Below are 17,974 nucleotides of genomic sequence, written 5' to 3'. Positions count from 1 at the left end.
GCTTACTTCTTGGGAGGAGTGCAATGTCCAATCTCGATAAAATAGTAAAGAGTAGAGACATCACACTGGCAACAAAGATCCACATAGTCAAAGCCATGGTATTCCCTGTAGTAACCTACGGATGTGAGAGCTGGACCTTAGGGAAGGCTGAGCGAAGGAAGAGAGATGCTTTTGAGCTGTGGTGTTGGAGGAAAGTTCTGAGAGTGCCGTGGATTGCGAGAAGATCCAGCCAGTCCATCCTCCAGGAAATAAAGCCTGACTGCTCATTGGAGGGAAGGAGACTAGAGACAAAGTTGAAGTACTTTGGAGGCAGGAAAGCCTAGAGAAGACAATTATGCTGGGGAAAGTAGAAGGAAAAAGGAAGAGGGGCCGACCAAGGGAAGATGGATGGATGGCATCCCTGAAGTGACTGGACTGACCTTGAAGGAGCTGGGGGTGGTGACGGCCGACAGGGAGCTCTGGCGTGGGCTGGTCCATGAGGTCACAAAGAGTCGGAGGCGACTGAACGAATGAACAACAACAAGCCAGATTTTGTTCATTTTCATTGTTTCCTCCTTTCTGTTGAAATTGTCCACATGCTTGTGGATTTCAGTGGCTTCTCTGTGTAGCCTGACATGGTGGTTGTAAGAGTGGTCCAGCATTTCTGTGTTCTCAAATAATATCCTGTGTCCAGGTTGGTTCATCAGGTGCTCTGCTGTGGCTGACTTCTCTGGTTGAAGTAGTCTGCAGTGCCTTTCATGTTCCTTGATTCGTGTTTGGGCAATGCTGCTGCGTTTGGTGGTCCCTATGTAGACTTGTCCACAGCTGCATAGTCCACAGTAGACTCCTGCAGAGGCGAGAGGATCCCTCTTGTCCTTTGCTGAACGTAGCATTTGTTGGATTTTCTTGGTGAGTCTGTAGATAGTTTGTATGTTGTGTTTCCTCATCAGTTTCCCTATGCGGTCAGTGGTTCCCTTGATGTCTGGCAAGAACACTTTTCCTCTGGGTGGATCTTTGTCTTGACTCTTGTGGTTTGTCTTCGGTCTTGCAGTTCTTTTGATGTCTGTGGTAGAGTCTCCATTGGCCTGTAAAGCCCAGTTTAGGTGGTTTAATTCATCTTGGAGGAGGTGGGCTTCGCAGATTCTTTTTGCACGGTCTGCCAAGGCTTTAATGGTGCTTCTTTTTTGACTTGGGTGATGATTGGAGTTTTTATGTAGATATCTATTTCTGTGTGTGGGTTTTCTGTAAACGGTGTGACCCAATTGTTGATCTAGTTTGCGGATGACTAGGACATCTAGAAAAGGCAGTCTTCCTTCATTTTCTTTTTCCATGGTGAGTTGGATGTTTGGGAGGATGCTGTTAAGATGGTCCAGGAACCTGTTGAGTTCTTCTTCTCCATGGCTCCAAATGGTGAAAAGTGTCATCCACATATCTGAACCATTGTTGTTGTTGTTCATTCGTTCAGTCGTCTCTGACTCTTCGTGACCTCATGGACCAGCCCACGCCAGAGCTCCCTGTCGGCCGTCACCACCCCCAGCTCCTTCAAGGTCAGTCCAGTCACTTCAAGGATACCATCCATCCATCTTGCCCTTGGTCGGCCCCTCTTCCTTTTACCTTCCACTTTCCCCAGCATCATTGTCTTCTCTAGGCTTTGCTGTCTCCTGAACCATATCATGGGCTTTTATTGTGATGTATTAAAAGGATCATTGGCCTGGGAATCATTAGGTATGCCTGCGATCAATTACCTTTTCTATTTCTTCTTTTGCTAGGCCAACCAAACTAGAGATCAGACATGCTGCGGATGTGTCAGAATTGAGAAAAAAACTGCCCGACGAAGCATTTCGAATAAAAAATTACTCTAATCATGAAGGTACAGTTTAAAGTGATATTAATTATGGAGAGAACTATGTATTTCATTTCTTTGTCTAAAATGGCGTACAACTCCAAGTTTGTTTTTTTCACAGATATTTTTGAACCTTGGGTGGTTGAATCTGTGGATATAGAACCTGTGGTTACTGTGTTTTTCATCTCTCCTCTTGGTTCTTACTTATAAAGCCGTTCCTTGGTATCTTTTGGGGTTTGATTCTAGGACATCTCATGCATATATATTTACGTAAATAAATAAATAATCCTTGTTGTATTTACCGTATATACTCGAGTATAAACTGGCCCAAATATAAACTGAGGCACCTAATTCATTTTTTAATTCATTTTTTAAACTCTCTTATTTTTAATACCATTTATATTTAATTCTGCATTAGTGTTTATATATTTTAGGTTTTAATTTGTATTGCATTTGGCTTTACTGTAAGCAGCTTTGTAGTGAGAGAAATCGGGGTATATTATTATTATTATTATTATTATTATTATTATTACTATTACTATTGTTGTTGTTTATTATATCTAAATCTGGGGATGCTCAAGTCCTCTTAGATGCAATGACAGAGTAAAATGGGAAACCTGATATAAAATGATGCACAACCGCAATGAGTGTTTTTATCCCTTGAATAATGCTCAACACAATATAATTGTCCTCCTCTGAATGCATGAATTCTGCATCCATGACTTCAGCCACCCATGACCCACCCACCCTCCATTAAAAAAGCAAAATTTGATTTTGCCATTTTATAAAAGAGACACAATTTCTACTATGCTTTTGTATATAATGGGACTTAGGCATCCATGGCTTTGGAAATCCACAATGTGTTTGTGTGTCCTGGAATCAAAAACCCAGTGGATACAAAAGGTATTCTGTTGGACTTAATTTACAGAGATCTTCAGTGATAACATATTATTATTATTATTATTATTATTTGAACCTTTACAGTTGTTTTTGATGCCCCCCCTTTAAAAAAAACCAAAACACCGCAGTAATTCTCTTACAGATCCATTATGGTAATAAATACTTTTTATTCTGTTTTTCTGTCTTTCTTTCTTTCTTTCTTTCTTTCTACACTTTAAAAAGTACTTGTTTTTCTTGCAGTCAAATGTCAAGACTCCTTATTCTGTTTATACGAAGTGGAAATATTAAATCAAAATGAACCAAAAGTGGTGCAGTTAATAGACAGCTTGAAAGAAAAAAAGCTGGTAAGCACACACAGGCTGGGGCTGCTAATTGTCATGATTTTTGTGGAATGAGCTTATTCTTGTCTACTGATTATCACTTGCTGTTTGATGTCCAAAACTGCCCACTTGGGTGGCTGGGATCTTGGCATTTTTGTTTACTGATGGTTTTATTTCATGCACAGAATGATTTTTAAAATGGTAAATAATAGTATCTCTAGGCCATGAGTTTAAAACTCTAAATGAAATATCAGTGCATTTTGTATTTAGACTTGCGTTTCATTTCCAAGATTTCTCCTTATATACATGTATGCAGATACGGGTATTTTAAAATCTGAAGAAAAACCCAAAATATGGAATACTTCTGGGCCCAAGAATTTTGGATAAGCAAAATAAGTATTTGTTTCTGTTAAAGTGTGACTCTATCATCCAAAGAAAGCATTTCCCGTTTCAGTATGTGTTGGCTGGAACAAATTTAGCAATAGATATCCTTGTCGTATTTAGCGTACATACTTGACTATAAGCTGTCCCGAATATAAAAATATATCCTCCTTTAGGAAGAGCCTGAAAACTTGGTTGTTCTAGTGTGCCTTCCCAGAATAAGGAAAATGCACTCTACTACTGGTTTAGGATTTATTGTGTTCCCTCATCTCCCTTTAAAAACCCTATACCAGTTATATCCTACCTTGTTCATGTCCAGCGTTTATTTTTTAATTTTTAAACTGTTACATTTGGCCCGCCCTTGTGTGTTACTGTTTATTAGTTATTATTGTTTATATGTGATTTATATTAATTGTATTGTATTTATTGTTTTTGTTTATTGCTTTTGTTTATTGATGTACTGTTGGGCTTGGCCTCATGTAAGCCGTTCTGAGTCCCTTGGGGAGATGGTGGCGGGGTATAAATAAAGTATTATTATTACTATTATTATTATTATTATTATTATAAGCTATACCTTGAGATTTCACATTCTGAACTATTTTTAGTCTGAAAAGAATGAAAAGAAATCTTAAAAGATCCAAATGACCTGTAGGAAGTAGACCTTACCCGTATCAAGATTTGAAATATGTTCATATTTCTGGTCAGGAAGCAATGGTAATAAAAGCTTATATTTTCACAATAGTGCAGGATAATCATACAGATTTTTAATTAATCTTGAGAAGGAGATACATCAGAATGGAAATTGAGCCCTGCTCAGTTTTGGACAGGCCTTTAAAGTACTAAAAATCTAATCTTATCACATATCTTTGTGTGATTGTGCTTTTCCTGCATGGCAGGGGGTTGGACTAGATGGCCCAACTTTATTATTCTATGTTTCTATCTCTTTCCTGGTGTGTGCAAGGCAAAGTTTGGATGTTTATAATCCACATGTTCCTTAGCAGTGTATTTTGATGTTATTTTACGAGTTTCCTCTGTTCGATTGCAGATTATCCCTTAAATATTTCTTCCTTGTTCAGCTTTTCAGAGCTTTAATTGTTTGGGGTTTTAACTGTTGGACCATCGCTTCATATTGGATGTGTGTGATAATTTCTGCCTATTCAGTGGCTAGAGTCACCCCTCTAAGTTTGTTTGGTTGAGCGGTTAAGGACACTCACAAAAGTGGAAAAAAAATCAAACCAAACATCTCTCCAGGAATCTTGGAAGTCATCCAGTGCAAACTCTGTGGTCAACTTCTTCAAGAAACTGGTCATAGAATCATGCTGGAGAACCTATAAAGGCCTAGAGAAGTTTTTTTGTCTAGGTCCTCCAGCACAGCTCTTGCAGAAGTTGGGCATAGTTGACCTAGAGATTCATAGAAAGAACATATTAATTAAATCAGTGACTAATCAAATCCTCAAAAGTAAAATTCACAAATGCAGAGGGCTGACAATAATAATAATAATAATAATAATAATAATTTATTTATACCACCATCTCCCCAAGGGACTCGGAGCGGTTGACATGAGGCCAAGCCCAACAACACATCAGTAAAAACAACAAGCAATAAGCAAATAAACAATACAGTTAATATAACTCACATATAGAAAATATCACACAAAGATTTAAAAACCTATGGTCGGGCCAGATGTAATAGTTAAAATTTAAAAAATAAACGCTGGTCGTGAATAGAGGTAGGATGTATCTAGTAGGAGGGTTTTAAACGAAATGTAGGGAGAGCAACCCAACGAGTAATTAAAGTACTTCTCAGGATATTTTGAAGGAGATTGTTTCCTACATTTCTAAAGGTTATCCAATGACGCATCTAGTAACATTTATTTAATGTTAATGCAGTTTTTCTTGTCTGTCCTTCCAGTCTCTTTAACAAGTATCATTAAGAGTTTTCAGCTGATTTTTTATTTTAATATTAATGTAACACAATATTTGTTCCTGAGTTATAAACGTCATTTCCTCATTGGCCAATTCTCTCACACCAGAAGCGACTTGCAGTTTCTCAGGTTGCTCCTGAGATGAAAAAAAAAATGGTTCTTTTATAATAACTTGGGAAAAGTTTATTAAACTGCAAAAAGTTTGTTTTTGAGGGACATGCTGCATCATATTTCGCTATAGATTTTGCTATGGTTGAGATCATCGAGTCTCAAGCAATTCAATATATTGACCTCACCTCTGAGGATGCTTGCCATAGATGCAGGCGAAACATCAGAAGAAATGCCTCTAGAACATGGCCATATAGCCCAAAAAAACTCACAAGAACTGAATTCAATATATTGTCGAAGGCTTTCATGGCTGGAATCACTGGGTTGTTGTAGGTTTTTTTGGGCTATATGGCCATGGTCTAGAGGCATTCTCTTCTGACGTTTTGCCTGCATCTATGGCAACCATCCTCAGAGGTAGTGAAGTCAATTCAATATAGTTTGTGGCAGCCACAAAAATGAAGTCTCTGAAATAGAACTACTACTTTCGAAGTAAGGACCACACAATTAAACAAGAAATAATACTTTCAATCCAGAAACAGAAAAAAAAATCAAATTGTGTTACATAGTGATATATTACATTAGAATATGAATTAGTATGGGACTTGGATAACTACTATTCAGGCTGACCTGTTGAAACTGGAAAGGCAGAGTCTGAGAATGTCTGCTTTAAGAATCACATCTGGCTGAGCTTTATCTGAAGGTGCCTTTTGTCAAAATTACTGAGATTTGCAGAATAGGCATATTGTTGCAAATGTAAGGCAATTTGCAGTCAAAGCTGTTGCAAAAATCCCAGTAAAAACCAGTGCAGGAAGAAGATAAAAGCAGGATCAGAAGCTTGAAGGAAAACGTACCAATATTAAACTGGCTGGGCTTTGTTCTCTCCTGGGCAGCCAGAAGTGAAAGTAAAAAGGTCAGGATGTCTCTTCTCGCGTTGCCAGTTGTGGATGTACAGAAAGTGAAACTGGACTACGTCACCTCCGTTCACGTTCCTTTGAAGGCAAAGGACAAACATGATTTTATATTCATGCTCCCGGCAGATCGGCTCTGATTGAGAGGATATCACTTTGAGCATTAACCCACGATGCAGCTTCTCCACACACCTGAAATATGAGGATAATACATGGACTTTGTTTACAGTATTGATGTGGAGCTTGCAAGAAGCTTGCCTTTTGTACATGCAGCTAGATAGATATTATTTTACTCCTAAGTATGGATATCTTGACAATAAGAGAAAAATACACAATGCCATTAGATGAAAATGCCTGTATAGGTGGTCCCCGAGTTACAAACATCCAACTTACAAACAGCTTATAGTTACACATTGGGGGCAGGGAAGACAACAGGAAGTAAGATAAATCTCGCCCTCAGAAGGGAAATGCACTCCTGGAAGAGTCATTATGATGGGGAAAAGGTGTCTCCACTGAAGCCTTATCTTCAATCCTTGCTTCCTCAACAAGCCAAATTCTTCAAAATCCAATTCTAGAAGGGACAGGAAGTGAGGTGAAATCTCAGCAAGCAAATACAACAGGGGCATAAACTTTTCCCTTTGCTATCAAAGATATATATGTGTGTGTGTGTGTGTGTGTGTGTGTATGTATGTGTGTGTGTATATATATATATATATATATATCTCCTAGCCGTCCCCTGCCACGCGTTGCTGTGACCCACTCTGGTGATCATGGGGGTTCTGTGTGGGAGGTTTGGCCCAATTCTATCATTGGTGGGGTTCAGAATGGTCTGTGATTGTAGGTGAACTACAAATCCCAGCAACTACAACTCCCAAATGTCAAGATTCTATTTTCCCCAAATTCCATCTGTGTTCGTATTTGGGCATGTGGAGTATTCGTGTAGAGTTTGGTCCAGATCCATCATTGTTTGAGTCCACAGTGATCTCTGGATGTAGGTGAACTACAACTCCAAACCCAAAGGACACTGCCCACCAAACCCTTCCAGTATTTTCTGTTGGTCATGGGAGAACTGTGTGCCAAGTTTGGTTCAATTCCATCGTTGGTGGGGTTCAGAATGCTCTTTCATTGTAGGTGAACTATAAATCCCAGCAACTACAACTCCCAAATGACAAAATCATCTTCAAATAGAAGATGAACCTCAATAGTTTCTAAGCTCCTAACATTAGCTTCTGCACGCTTAACAGGCTCAAGCTCCAACAGACATTCCCTAACTGTCATCCTGTTTCAAACTGAACATTCTAAACTGTCACTGAGTCAGTCACATGACCTGCAGCCCCTCCCACCGCTTTAGGTATATAGAGATAAGGAAACTGCAAATCAAACAAAACATATATTTCAGGTTATAAAATGACACATTATAAAAACAGACAAACATTTATATCCTGTCCTATTCTCGACCTCCAAAGAGGGACTCAGGGTGGCTTACATCATATAGAGAAGGCTTGAGAAGGTTGCTTCCTCCAACAAAAGATGATTAAATTACTTTCTCTCCATTCCTTGCAGGCACTTGTCAAATATCTAAATGACCAAGGGGCTCTCATCTTACTTGCCTCCTCTACCTTTGTGGAAGAAAAAGGTATGAATACAAAGTTTGAAGTTTACACCAGGTGCGATTGGAGGGGACGAGGGAGAGGGCCTTCTCAGTGGTGGCCCCTCAACTCTGGAATTCACTCCCTAAGGACATCAGACATGCCCCAACGCTGGCAGTCTTTAGGAGGAGCCTGGAAATGTGGTTGTTCCAGTGTGCCTTCCCAGAATAAGGAAAACTCTTAGCAATGTGTCCTCAAATGCACTTTAATATTGATTTAAGATTCTCTGCGTGCCCTCGTCTTTCTTTGAAAACCCTATCCTAGTTTACCCTACCTTGTTCATGCCCAGCATTTTAAATTTTAATTATTACATTTAGCCTGGTCATAGGTTTTTTTAAAATGCTGTATGTTATTGTTATTGTTTATTGCTTATTGTGTATTTTTTGTTTTTGAGTTTTATTATTGTATTGATTATTTGTTATTGCTTTTGTTTGTTGATGTGTTGTGGGCTTGGCCTTATGTAAGCTGCACCGAGTCCCTTGGGGAGATGGTTTGTTGTTGTTCATTCGTTCAGTCACCTCCGACTCTTCGTGACCTCATGGACCAGCCCACGCCAGAGCTCCCTGTCAGCCGTCACCACCCCCAGCTCCTTCAAGGTCAGTCCAGTCACTTCAAGGATGCCATCCATCCATCTTGCCCTTGGTCGGCCCCTCTTCCTTTTACCTTCCACTTTCCCCAGCATAATTGTCTTCTTTAGGCTTTGCTCCTCATGATGTGGGAGATGGTAGCGGGGTACAAATAAAGTTTATTATTATTATTATTAAAATGTCACCCATGCATATGCTTTGCAGAAGATTCAGATTTGTATCGCATACCCCTCTGTCTTTTTCCTCCTTAGATGCTGGCTTAGACGGACATCCGCACCTTCAGGCCTTGTTTCTGATTTCATCACCCGAGTCAAGGAATACAACAGGTACAATTGCTTTGCTTGGTAAAGTTACTCCTTTTGAAGCTTAGAAACAAGTGGCAACTTTACTCTTTCACTCGCTCCCTTCTTTTTTCAACTCATTTTCCTGCTCTCCATCTTGACTTTTCTGTCAGTCTCCAGTGATATCAGAATCAGCAGACTCTAGGGCAGGGGTCCTCAAACTAAGGGCTGGGGGTTGGATACAGCCCTCCAAGGTCATTTACCCGGCCCTCACTCAGGGTCAACTTAAGTCTGAAACCGCTTGAAAGCACACAACAACAACAATCCTATCTCACTAGCCAAAAGCAGACCCACACATCTCATTAAAATACTAATAAGTTTCTATTTGTTAAAATTGTTCTTCATTTTAATTATTAATTCTAATTCTAATTTTAATTCTCACACCAGAAGCGACTTGCAGTTTTTCAAGGCATTCCTGACACGACAAAAAAAATATTATTGTATTGTTTTTAAGTGTTTTTTGCACTACGAATAAGATAATGTGCAGTGTGCATAGGAATTCATTCGTGTTTTTTAAAATTATAATCTGGCCCTCCACCAGTTTGAGGGACTGTGACCTGGCCCTCTGTTTAAAAAGTTTGAGGACCCCTGATCTAGAGGGTATTTTGGGGTAAAAGAAATATTGACGACGATTATATTTATTCCTTAACTGTCTCCCTCAATTGATCAACAACAGATTAAAATACAATACGTAACATCAGTTAAAAACATGTAAACAGTTTAAACCAGATAACAATGTGGAAAGAACCTATACAACCAGTACATATTGAAACAATTGATCCATCATTCAATGTTCCTAATACAAACATCATCTGGATAGCCTTGTTGGAAGAGGCTGGTCTTTAAAGCTGTTTTAAAGTCAATCATCGTATTCAGCTGTTGATCCTCCTGTTGTGATGAAAATGTCCTTTGGATGATAGTTGCCAGTCTAGGCCTGACTGGTTGAAGTAAACATTCCCCAGGGAACCTGAGCCTATGAGGCAGACTATATGGGAAGAGGCGGACCTGTAGGTAGCCTGTTTCCAAACCATTTAGGGCTTCATAGGTAACAACTAAGATTTGCTACCTTGCCTGTAAACTAATTGGCAGCCAGGTTTTTTGTGTATGTGTGTGTCAGGAGCGACTTGAGAAACTGTAAGTTGCTTCTGGTGTGAGAGAATTGGCCGTCCACAAGGATGTTCCCCAGGGGACGCCCGGATGTTTGATGTTTTACCATCCTTGTGGGAAGCTGCTCTCATGTCCCCGTATGGGGAGCTAGAGCTGACAGTGGGAGTTCACCCAGCTCCACTATATATACTCTATATAGGAGCCCCCGGTGGCGCAGTGGGTTAAACCCCTGTGCCGGCAGAACTGAAGACCAATAGGTCGCAGGTTCGAATCCGGGGAGAGGCGGATGAGCTCCCTATATCAGCTCCAGCTCCTCATGCGGGGACATGAGAGAAGCCTCCCACAAGGATGATAAAAACATCAATTCATCTGGGCGTCCCCTGGGCAACGTCCTTGCAGACGGACAATTCTCTCACACCAGAACTGACTTGCAGTTTCGACAAAAAAAAAAGCCTCAGCTCCACGGATTCAAACCACCGACTTTTGGTCAGCAGTCCTGCCAGCACAGAGTTTAACTCATTGTGCAACCAGGGGCTCCAGCAGCCAGTTGAGTGGTTTTAATACTGGTACCTCTTAGAGGTACTAGTAACCAATCTGGCTGCCATGGTTTGAATGAAACCTTCAGAGTATTGTTGAAGGCTTTCATGGCCGGAATCACTGGGTTGTTGTAGGTTTTTTTGGGCTATATGGCCATGTTCTAGAGGCATTCTCTCCTGAAGTTTTGCCTGCATCTATGGCAAGCATCCTCAGAGGTAGTGATGGCAAGCATCCTCATCTCACTACCTCTGAGGATGCTTGCCATAGATGCAGGCGAAACGTCAGGGGAGAATGTCTCTAGAACATGGCCATATAGCCTGAAAAAACCTACAGAAACCTTCAGAACTTGGTATTTCATTAGTTCAGTGCACACTCAAAATGACCTTTAACGGAAGTAGAAGGCATTTCCACAGTATTTGGAGCTCCCCGGAGTAGGATTCTAAGCACATTTTTGCAATTAAAAAATGAAAATGACCGCTGTATCCATGGAGGTGGGGATATGTTCCTGGACATTTTTGTGGATACATGAAACTACAGCTACTGAATCCTAGGAAAATGAAGGCTTTTTGCCCAAGAATACAATGAGAGACATGCTGGAAGTCCTCAAAGATGACTCAAGTGGATATATTTGTCAGACGTGGATAAATGAAACTTTGGATACCAGTGCTTTGGATTCAAGGAGTCCCCAAGGGTTGGTGGATCATCAGTCTTCCATGTGCACACACACACACATACAGTATCTTTACTTTAAACTGCTTTAATTGTGTAGTCGTTTGATAAGTTACAAAGTCATTTGGTCTTGCAATCAGCTTTAGGAACCACTGATCTGACTCTTCTTGGTGTCTTATTTCAGCCGATCCTTAATCCTAGAATCCAGTCTGATGAATGGCAAGATGTGTATACATGGCATATGCATCGTAAAAAAAAAAAAAAAATTGCCACTCTGCTTTTTTCTCAATCTTGTCATGAGGGGAACAGCAGGCTATATGTAAAATGTTATTTTTAGCATAGAGTTTCCTCTCTAAAAGCATGAGAAAGCCTTGATTTACATTCGTTTGCTTCTCCTGCCATCTTTCACAACACTGAATGTACAGTGCGTTGTGTTTTCTTTTTCTTTTGCATTCGTTTTATGCGCATTTCCCTAAAGCTTTGTGTGTCTTCTTGGTAGCAAGCGACTGGAAATGTGAATGCAAGGACAATGAGAGATTGTCGCAAGTCGCTTTGGTTCTGCCCGCCCTGCGCCATGCCTTGCTGGAAGGTGCCCAGCCTCCAGGCAAAGAAGGCTCTCCTCCTGGCACTTTGGTTCAGTGGCGGATCCGGGAATTTGCAAAGCAGTGTAAGAAGTCAGTGGCCGTTTCCTACACTCCCGAAAGCCCGCCCGTCTCTTTCGATACGTTCTTAAAGAAGTCTGAGCTTGAAGCTGTCTCTGAAAAATACCCTCCAAACTCTTTCGCCTACTTGCAGCATTACTTGTTGCACCCACAAAACTATATGTTGGAAATGACAGTGGCTGTGGCCTGCATGGATGCCACTTCTGAGTCTCCCAATAATGCCCAGGACCCAGACAGTTCTTCCGGCTCAAATCTGGACCTAACGTCTCCCGAGGCCCAGTTGAATCCGCAGAGCGGTGATGATGCCACAAATACGGACCTGGCGGGTGGGAGCCCTTTGCAGCCCTGGAAGAGGAAATCCAGCAGGCTCCTTGGGGCAAGCGCACGGAAAATATGGTCCCCGCTGAAAGCTCTGTGCCTCATAGGAAATAGCAACAAGCGGAAGAAACCCAAGAAGAGCCCCTCCCCACCGGCTTTTAAAACACTGGAACCCCCAGTAAACTCTCAGAAACTCACACTTCAATTAAAAAAACTCCAGAACCCACTAAGGGGGAAGAGGGGTGAGTATGGACTAGCTTCTCACAGGGAAGCTTTTGTTCCTTATTGGGTTGTGTTTGGAGGCCCTTCCTTCCTTTCCCCCTTCCTTTCCTCTTTTCCTTCCTTCCTTCCTTCCTTCCTCCCTCCCTCCCTCCCTCCCTCCCTCCCTCCCTCCCTCCCTCCTTCCCTCCCCCTCCCTCCCTCCTTTGTTCCTCACTCCCTTTATTCCTCCCTGTTTTCCTTCCTTCCTTTCCTCTTTCCCTCCCTCCCTCCCTTCCTTCCTCCCTTCCTCCTTCCTTTCTTCCTTCCCTCCCTCCTTTGTTCCTCCCTCCCTTCCTTCCTTCCTTCCTTCCTTCCTTCCTTCCTTCCTTCCTTCCTTCCTTCCTTCCTGTGTCCCTCCCTCCTTTGTTCCTCACTCCCTTTATTCCTCCCTGTTTTCCTTCCTTCCTTTCCTCTTTCCCTCCCTCCCTCCCTTCCTTCCTTCCTTCCTTCCTTCCTTCCTTCCTTCCTTCCTGTGTCCCTCCCTCCTTTGTTCCTCACTCCCTTTATTCCTCCCTGTTTTCCTTCCTTCCTTTCCTCTTTCCCTCTCTCCCTCCCTTCCTTCCTTCCTTCCTCCCTTCCTTCCTCCCTTCCTCCTTCCTTTCTTCCTTCCCTCCCTCCTTTGTTCTTCCCTCCCTCCCTCCCTTCCTTCCTCCCTCCCTCCCTCCCTCCTTCACTCCCCCTCCCTCCCTCCTTTGTTCCTTTATTCCTCCCTGTTTTCCTTCCTTCCTTTCCTCTTTCCCTCCTTCCTTCCTTCCTTCCTTCCTTCCTCCCTTCCTCCTTCCTTTCTTCCTTCCTTCCCTCCCTCCTTTGTTCCTCCCTCCCTCCCTCCCTCCCTCCCTCCCTCCCTCCCTTCCTTCCTTCCTTCCTTCCTTCCTGTGTCCCTCCCTCCTTTGTTCCTCACTCCCTTTATTCCTCCCTGTTTTTCTTCCTTCCTTTATTCTTTCCCTCCCTCCCTTTCTTCCTCCTTCCCTCCCTTCCTCCTTCCTTTCTTCCTTCCCTCCCCCCTTTGTTCCTCACTCCCTTTATTCCTTCCTTCCTCCCTCCCTCCTCCCTTCCTTCCTTCCTTCCTGTGTCCCTCCCTCCTTTGATCCTCATTCCCTTTATTCCTCCCTGTTTTCCTTCCTTTCCTCTTTCCCTTCCTTCCTCCCTCCCTCCCTTTCTCCTTCCTTCCTTCCTTCCTTCCTTCCTTCCCTCCCTCTTCCTTCTTCCTCCTTCCTTCCTTCCTTCCTTCCTTCCTTCCTTCCTTCCTGTGTCCCTCCCTCCTTTGTTCCTCACTCCCTTAATTCCTCCCTGTTTTCCTTCCTTCCTTTCCCCCTTCCTTTCCTCTTTCCCTCCCTCCCTCCCTCCCTCCCTCCCTCCCTTCCTTGTTTATTTTCCCCTCTCTTCCTTCTTTCCTTTGTTCCTGAACCCTTTTCTCTCCCCCCCCCCCCTCCTTCCTTTGGGCCTCCTTTTCCCGCTCTCTCCCTTTTAGGTCATTCAGATATTTCACTGAATCTTAAGGTGCCATCAAATGTGTAGCGCACCCCCTCCCTTTTTTTGAAGCTTAAATTTTAGGGTAAAAAATTAATTACCTTTGAATATTTGTTGGAATTTCCTCTGCATGCACAATACCTTGTTTTTATTTCAACCTGGAAGTCATCTTGCCTGCAGGAGTCTTTTTTACTAGTTCTGTTTGCCTGTTGGAGGTGAGACACTTTTGGAGCTACAAGGCCATTGTAAGGTGCACCTTGCTTTTGGAGGCCCATAAATAGGGAGAGAGGTGTGCTTTAGAATTGGTGAAATTCAGTACTTTTGCTGGAGTTACTATAGAATCACACTGGCAATTTCTTAGCAAGGGTACTTCTTTTGCTAGGACCTCCAGAGTGACTCTATAGTAACTTCCAGCAGAAGTTGTTCATTTCAGTAGGGTTCCCTATCATCCACTAATATTCCAATTTCCCATTCAGGGATGTATCCACCATGGATATGGGGGGCATAGTATACATTTTCTGGGGCAGAGGCTGTATCACTTCTTTCTGCTAGCGCCTATGCACTCTATAGGTTGTCATAAAAGGTGAATAGTGAGGCTGATGGTTGGGTCCTCCTTCTAAAAAGGGGCTGTCTTTTGCCAGGTGCCGAGGTTTTGTCTGCAGAATTTGTGCAAGAAACACCACCCGAGTCACCCATCAATACCATATCCTCTCCTGGGACGGAGAAAAAGGCCCGGCTCTTGAGGCACAAAAAGGATGAAGAAAAGCCCCAAAGCGAGGAACGAATGGAGACCGGGAGGCGTGGTAGGATCAGGATGCTTCTGAGATAGAAATTGTTATCTTGTGGTTGTGTGCCTTCTTGCTTGTGATGACCTAAAGGCAAACACATCATGGGTTTTTCTTGGCACAATATGTTCAGAGCAGGTTTTGTCCAGGGCCACTCAGTGGGTTTCCATGATTGAGAATTTGAACCTTGGTCCCTGGAACATTTATGCCACCATGGGTGCATCTCCATTGTAGAATTAATGCAGTTTAATACTACTTGAACTTCTCTGGCTCCATTCTGTGGAAAACTGGGATCTGTAGTTTGGTGTGCCAAAGGCTAAAGACCTTAGAAATGTTCAGGGTGCTGTACATGAACTACTGTATTTACACAAATATAATATGCCATCAAATCTAAAGCTCAACCTAATTTTCAAAACCTTAAAAAACCCCAAATATTTGTTGCCATATGTAATGTGCTGTGGCAAAAAGTGCACTATTTACAACAAGTTTTTATTACAAACTAGGTGTCCCCTGCCACACGTTACTGTGGCCCAGTCTGGTGATCTGGAAAATAAAGTAATGGTTTCTAATATATATAATTCCTTTATGCTTGTGGGTTTCTATGTCAGTGTTGATGTGGAGATTGGCTGGTTTGCCTACTCTGGAACATGTGACATATAATAGTCCTTCTTCAAGGGTTCTTTTCAAATCGATGATACTATATCTCTCTGTGTGTGAAACATATAGTGTTTGTTCTTGAGTATAAGTCTACCCTAATGTAAGCCGAGGCACCTAATTTTACCACAAAAAACTGGGGAAATGGATTGACTCAAATATAAGCCGAGGGTAGGAAATGAAGCATTTATGGGTCAATTACAAAATAAAAATAGATACCAATAAAATTACATTAATGGAGGCATCAGTTGGTTAAATGTTTTTGAATATTTACATAAAACTGTAATTCAAGATAAAACTGTCCAACTCTGATTCAACCATTATTCTAACCTTCTTCAATGTAAATATGCTTACTTATCCTTCCAATAATAATAGAGTAAAATAATAATAATAATAATAATAATAATAATAAAGTAAAATAATAAATGTAGCAATAACAGTCATAAATAGAGTAAAATAATAAATGTAATAACAACAATAATAAAGTAAAACAACAACAGCAATAATAATAACAACAACAACAAAGTAAAATAATAAATAACCTTGACTCGAGTATAAGCCGGGGAAGACTTTTTCAGCCTAAAAAAAGGACTGAGAAACTAGGCTTATACTCGTGTATATACAGTATATCTATCTATATCTATGGCTGGATGGCTCTTTGTCAGGAGGGCTTTGATTACATTTTCTTGCCCTGGTGAAGTGAGTTGGACTGGATGGCCTTAAGTATGGTGGTTCTGTGTGGGAAGTTTGCCCCAATTCTGTCGTTGGTGGGGGTCAGCATGCTCTTTGATTGTAGGTGAACTATAAATCCCAGAAACTACAATTCCCAAATATTTACCCCAAACTCCATCTGTGTTTATATTTGGGCATATTGAGTATTCGTGCCAAGTTTGGTCCAGATCCGTCATTGTTTGAGTCCAAAGTGCTCTCTGAATGTAAGTGAACTACAACTCCCAAACTCAAGGTCAATGCCCACCAAACCCTTCCAGTATTTTCTGTTGGCCGTGGGAGAACTGTGTGCCAAGTTTGACCCAATTCTATCATTGCTGGGGTTCAGAATGCTCTTTGATTGTAGGTGAACTATAAATCCCAGTAACTACAACTCCCAAATGACAAAATCAATTTTTTTGAGTGAAGTACATACATTGGGTTGTTAGGTATCTTGTGTCCAAATTTGGTGTCAATTCGCCCAGTGGTTTTTGAGTTCTATTAATCCCACAAACGAACATTACATTTTTATTTATATAGACTAGCTGTCCCCTGCCACACGTTGCTGTGGCCCAGTCTGGTGATCTGGAAAATAAAGTAATGAGAAAGTGTTGGTTTCTAATATATGTAATTCCTTTATACTTGTGAGTTAACAGTATTTCTTGTTGTTTCTTTGTCAGTGTTGATGTGGAGAGTGTCTGGTTTGCCTACTCTGGAATATGCAACATATCATAGTCCTTCTTTAAGGGTCTCTTTCAAATCTATGATACTATATCTGTGTGTGTGAGAGAGAATCATATCTATCTGTATCTATGGCTGGATGGCTCTTTGTCAGGAGGGTTCTGATTACATTTTCTTGCCCTGGTGAAGGGAGTTGAACTGGATGGCCTTAGTATTTTCTGTTGGTCATGGGGGTTCTGTGTGGGAAGTTTTCCCCATTTCTGTCATTTGTGGGTTTCAGAATGCTCTTTAATTGTAGGTGAACTATAAATCCCAGTAAGTACAAATCCCAAATGTCAAGGTCTGTTTCCTCCAAACTCCATCTGTGTTCATATTTGGGCATATGGAATATTCGTGCCAAGTTTGGTCCAGATCCGTCATTGTTTGAGTCCACAGTGCTCTCTGGATGTGGGTGAACTATAATTCCCAAACTCAAGGTCAATGTCCACCAAACCCTTCCAGTGTGTTCTGTTGGTCATGGAAGTCCTGTATGCCATGTTTGGTTGAAATCCATCATTGGTGGAGTTCAGAATGCTCTTTGATTGTAGGTGAACTATAAACCCCAGCAACTACAACTCCCAAATGTCAAGGTCTATTTCCCTTAAACTCCATCTGTGTTCATATTTGGGCATATGGAATATTTGTGCAGAGTGTGGTCCAGATCCATCATTGTTTGAGTCCACAGTGCTCTCTGGGTGTAGATGAACTATAACTCCCAAATATCAAGGTCTATTTCCCCCAAGCTCCATCTGTGTTTATATTTGGGCATATTGAGTATTCGTGCCAAGTTTGGTCCAGATCCGTCATTGTTTGAGTCCAAAGTGCTTTCTGGATGTAGGTGAACTACAACTCCCAAACTCAAGGTCAATGCCCACCAACCCTTCCAGTTTTTTCTGTTGGTCATGGGAGCCCTGTGTGCTAAGTTTGGCCCAATTCCATCATTGGAGGAGTTCAGAATGCCCTTTGATGGTAGGTAAACTATAAATCCCAGCAACGACAATTCTCAAATGACAAAATCAATTTTTTTTAGTGGAGGACATAAATTGGACTGTTAGGTGTCTTGTGTCCAAATTTGGTGTCAATTTCCCCAGTGGTTTTTGAGTTCTGATGGTAGCACGAACTAACATTACATTTTTATTTAT

At 41.6% G+C, this 17,974-nt stretch overlaps 1 protein-coding gene across 2 annotated transcripts in view; it reads left to right on the top strand.

The window, feature by feature from the left end:
• The window catches only part of TASOR2 (transcription activation suppressor family member 2), an 82,248-nt gene that overhangs the window by 28,946 nt on the left and 35,328 nt on the right, over window positions 1-17,974 (top strand). For both annotated transcript variants that reach the window (XM_067469351.1, XM_067469350.1), the window contains exons 5-10: window positions 1,749-1,849; window positions 2,963-3,066; window positions 7,928-8,000; window positions 8,852-8,926; window positions 11,754-12,476; window positions 14,607-14,768. In XM_067469351.1, the coding sequence (XP_067325452.1) occupies window positions 1,749-1,849; window positions 2,963-3,066; window positions 7,928-8,000; window positions 8,852-8,926; window positions 11,754-12,476; window positions 14,607-14,768 (1,238 nt within the window). The remainder of the gene's footprint in view (window positions 1-1,748; window positions 1,850-2,962; window positions 3,067-7,927; window positions 8,001-8,851; window positions 8,927-11,753; window positions 12,477-14,606; window positions 14,769-17,974) is intronic.

This window comes from Anolis sagrei, chromosome 5 (genome assembly GCF_037176765.1).
Source record: "Anolis sagrei isolate rAnoSag1 chromosome 5, rAnoSag1.mat, whole genome shotgun sequence".
NCBI lineage: Eukaryota > Metazoa > Chordata > Lepidosauria > Squamata > Dactyloidae > Anolis > Anolis sagrei.
This window is presented reverse-complemented; position numbering and strand designations above follow the sequence as displayed.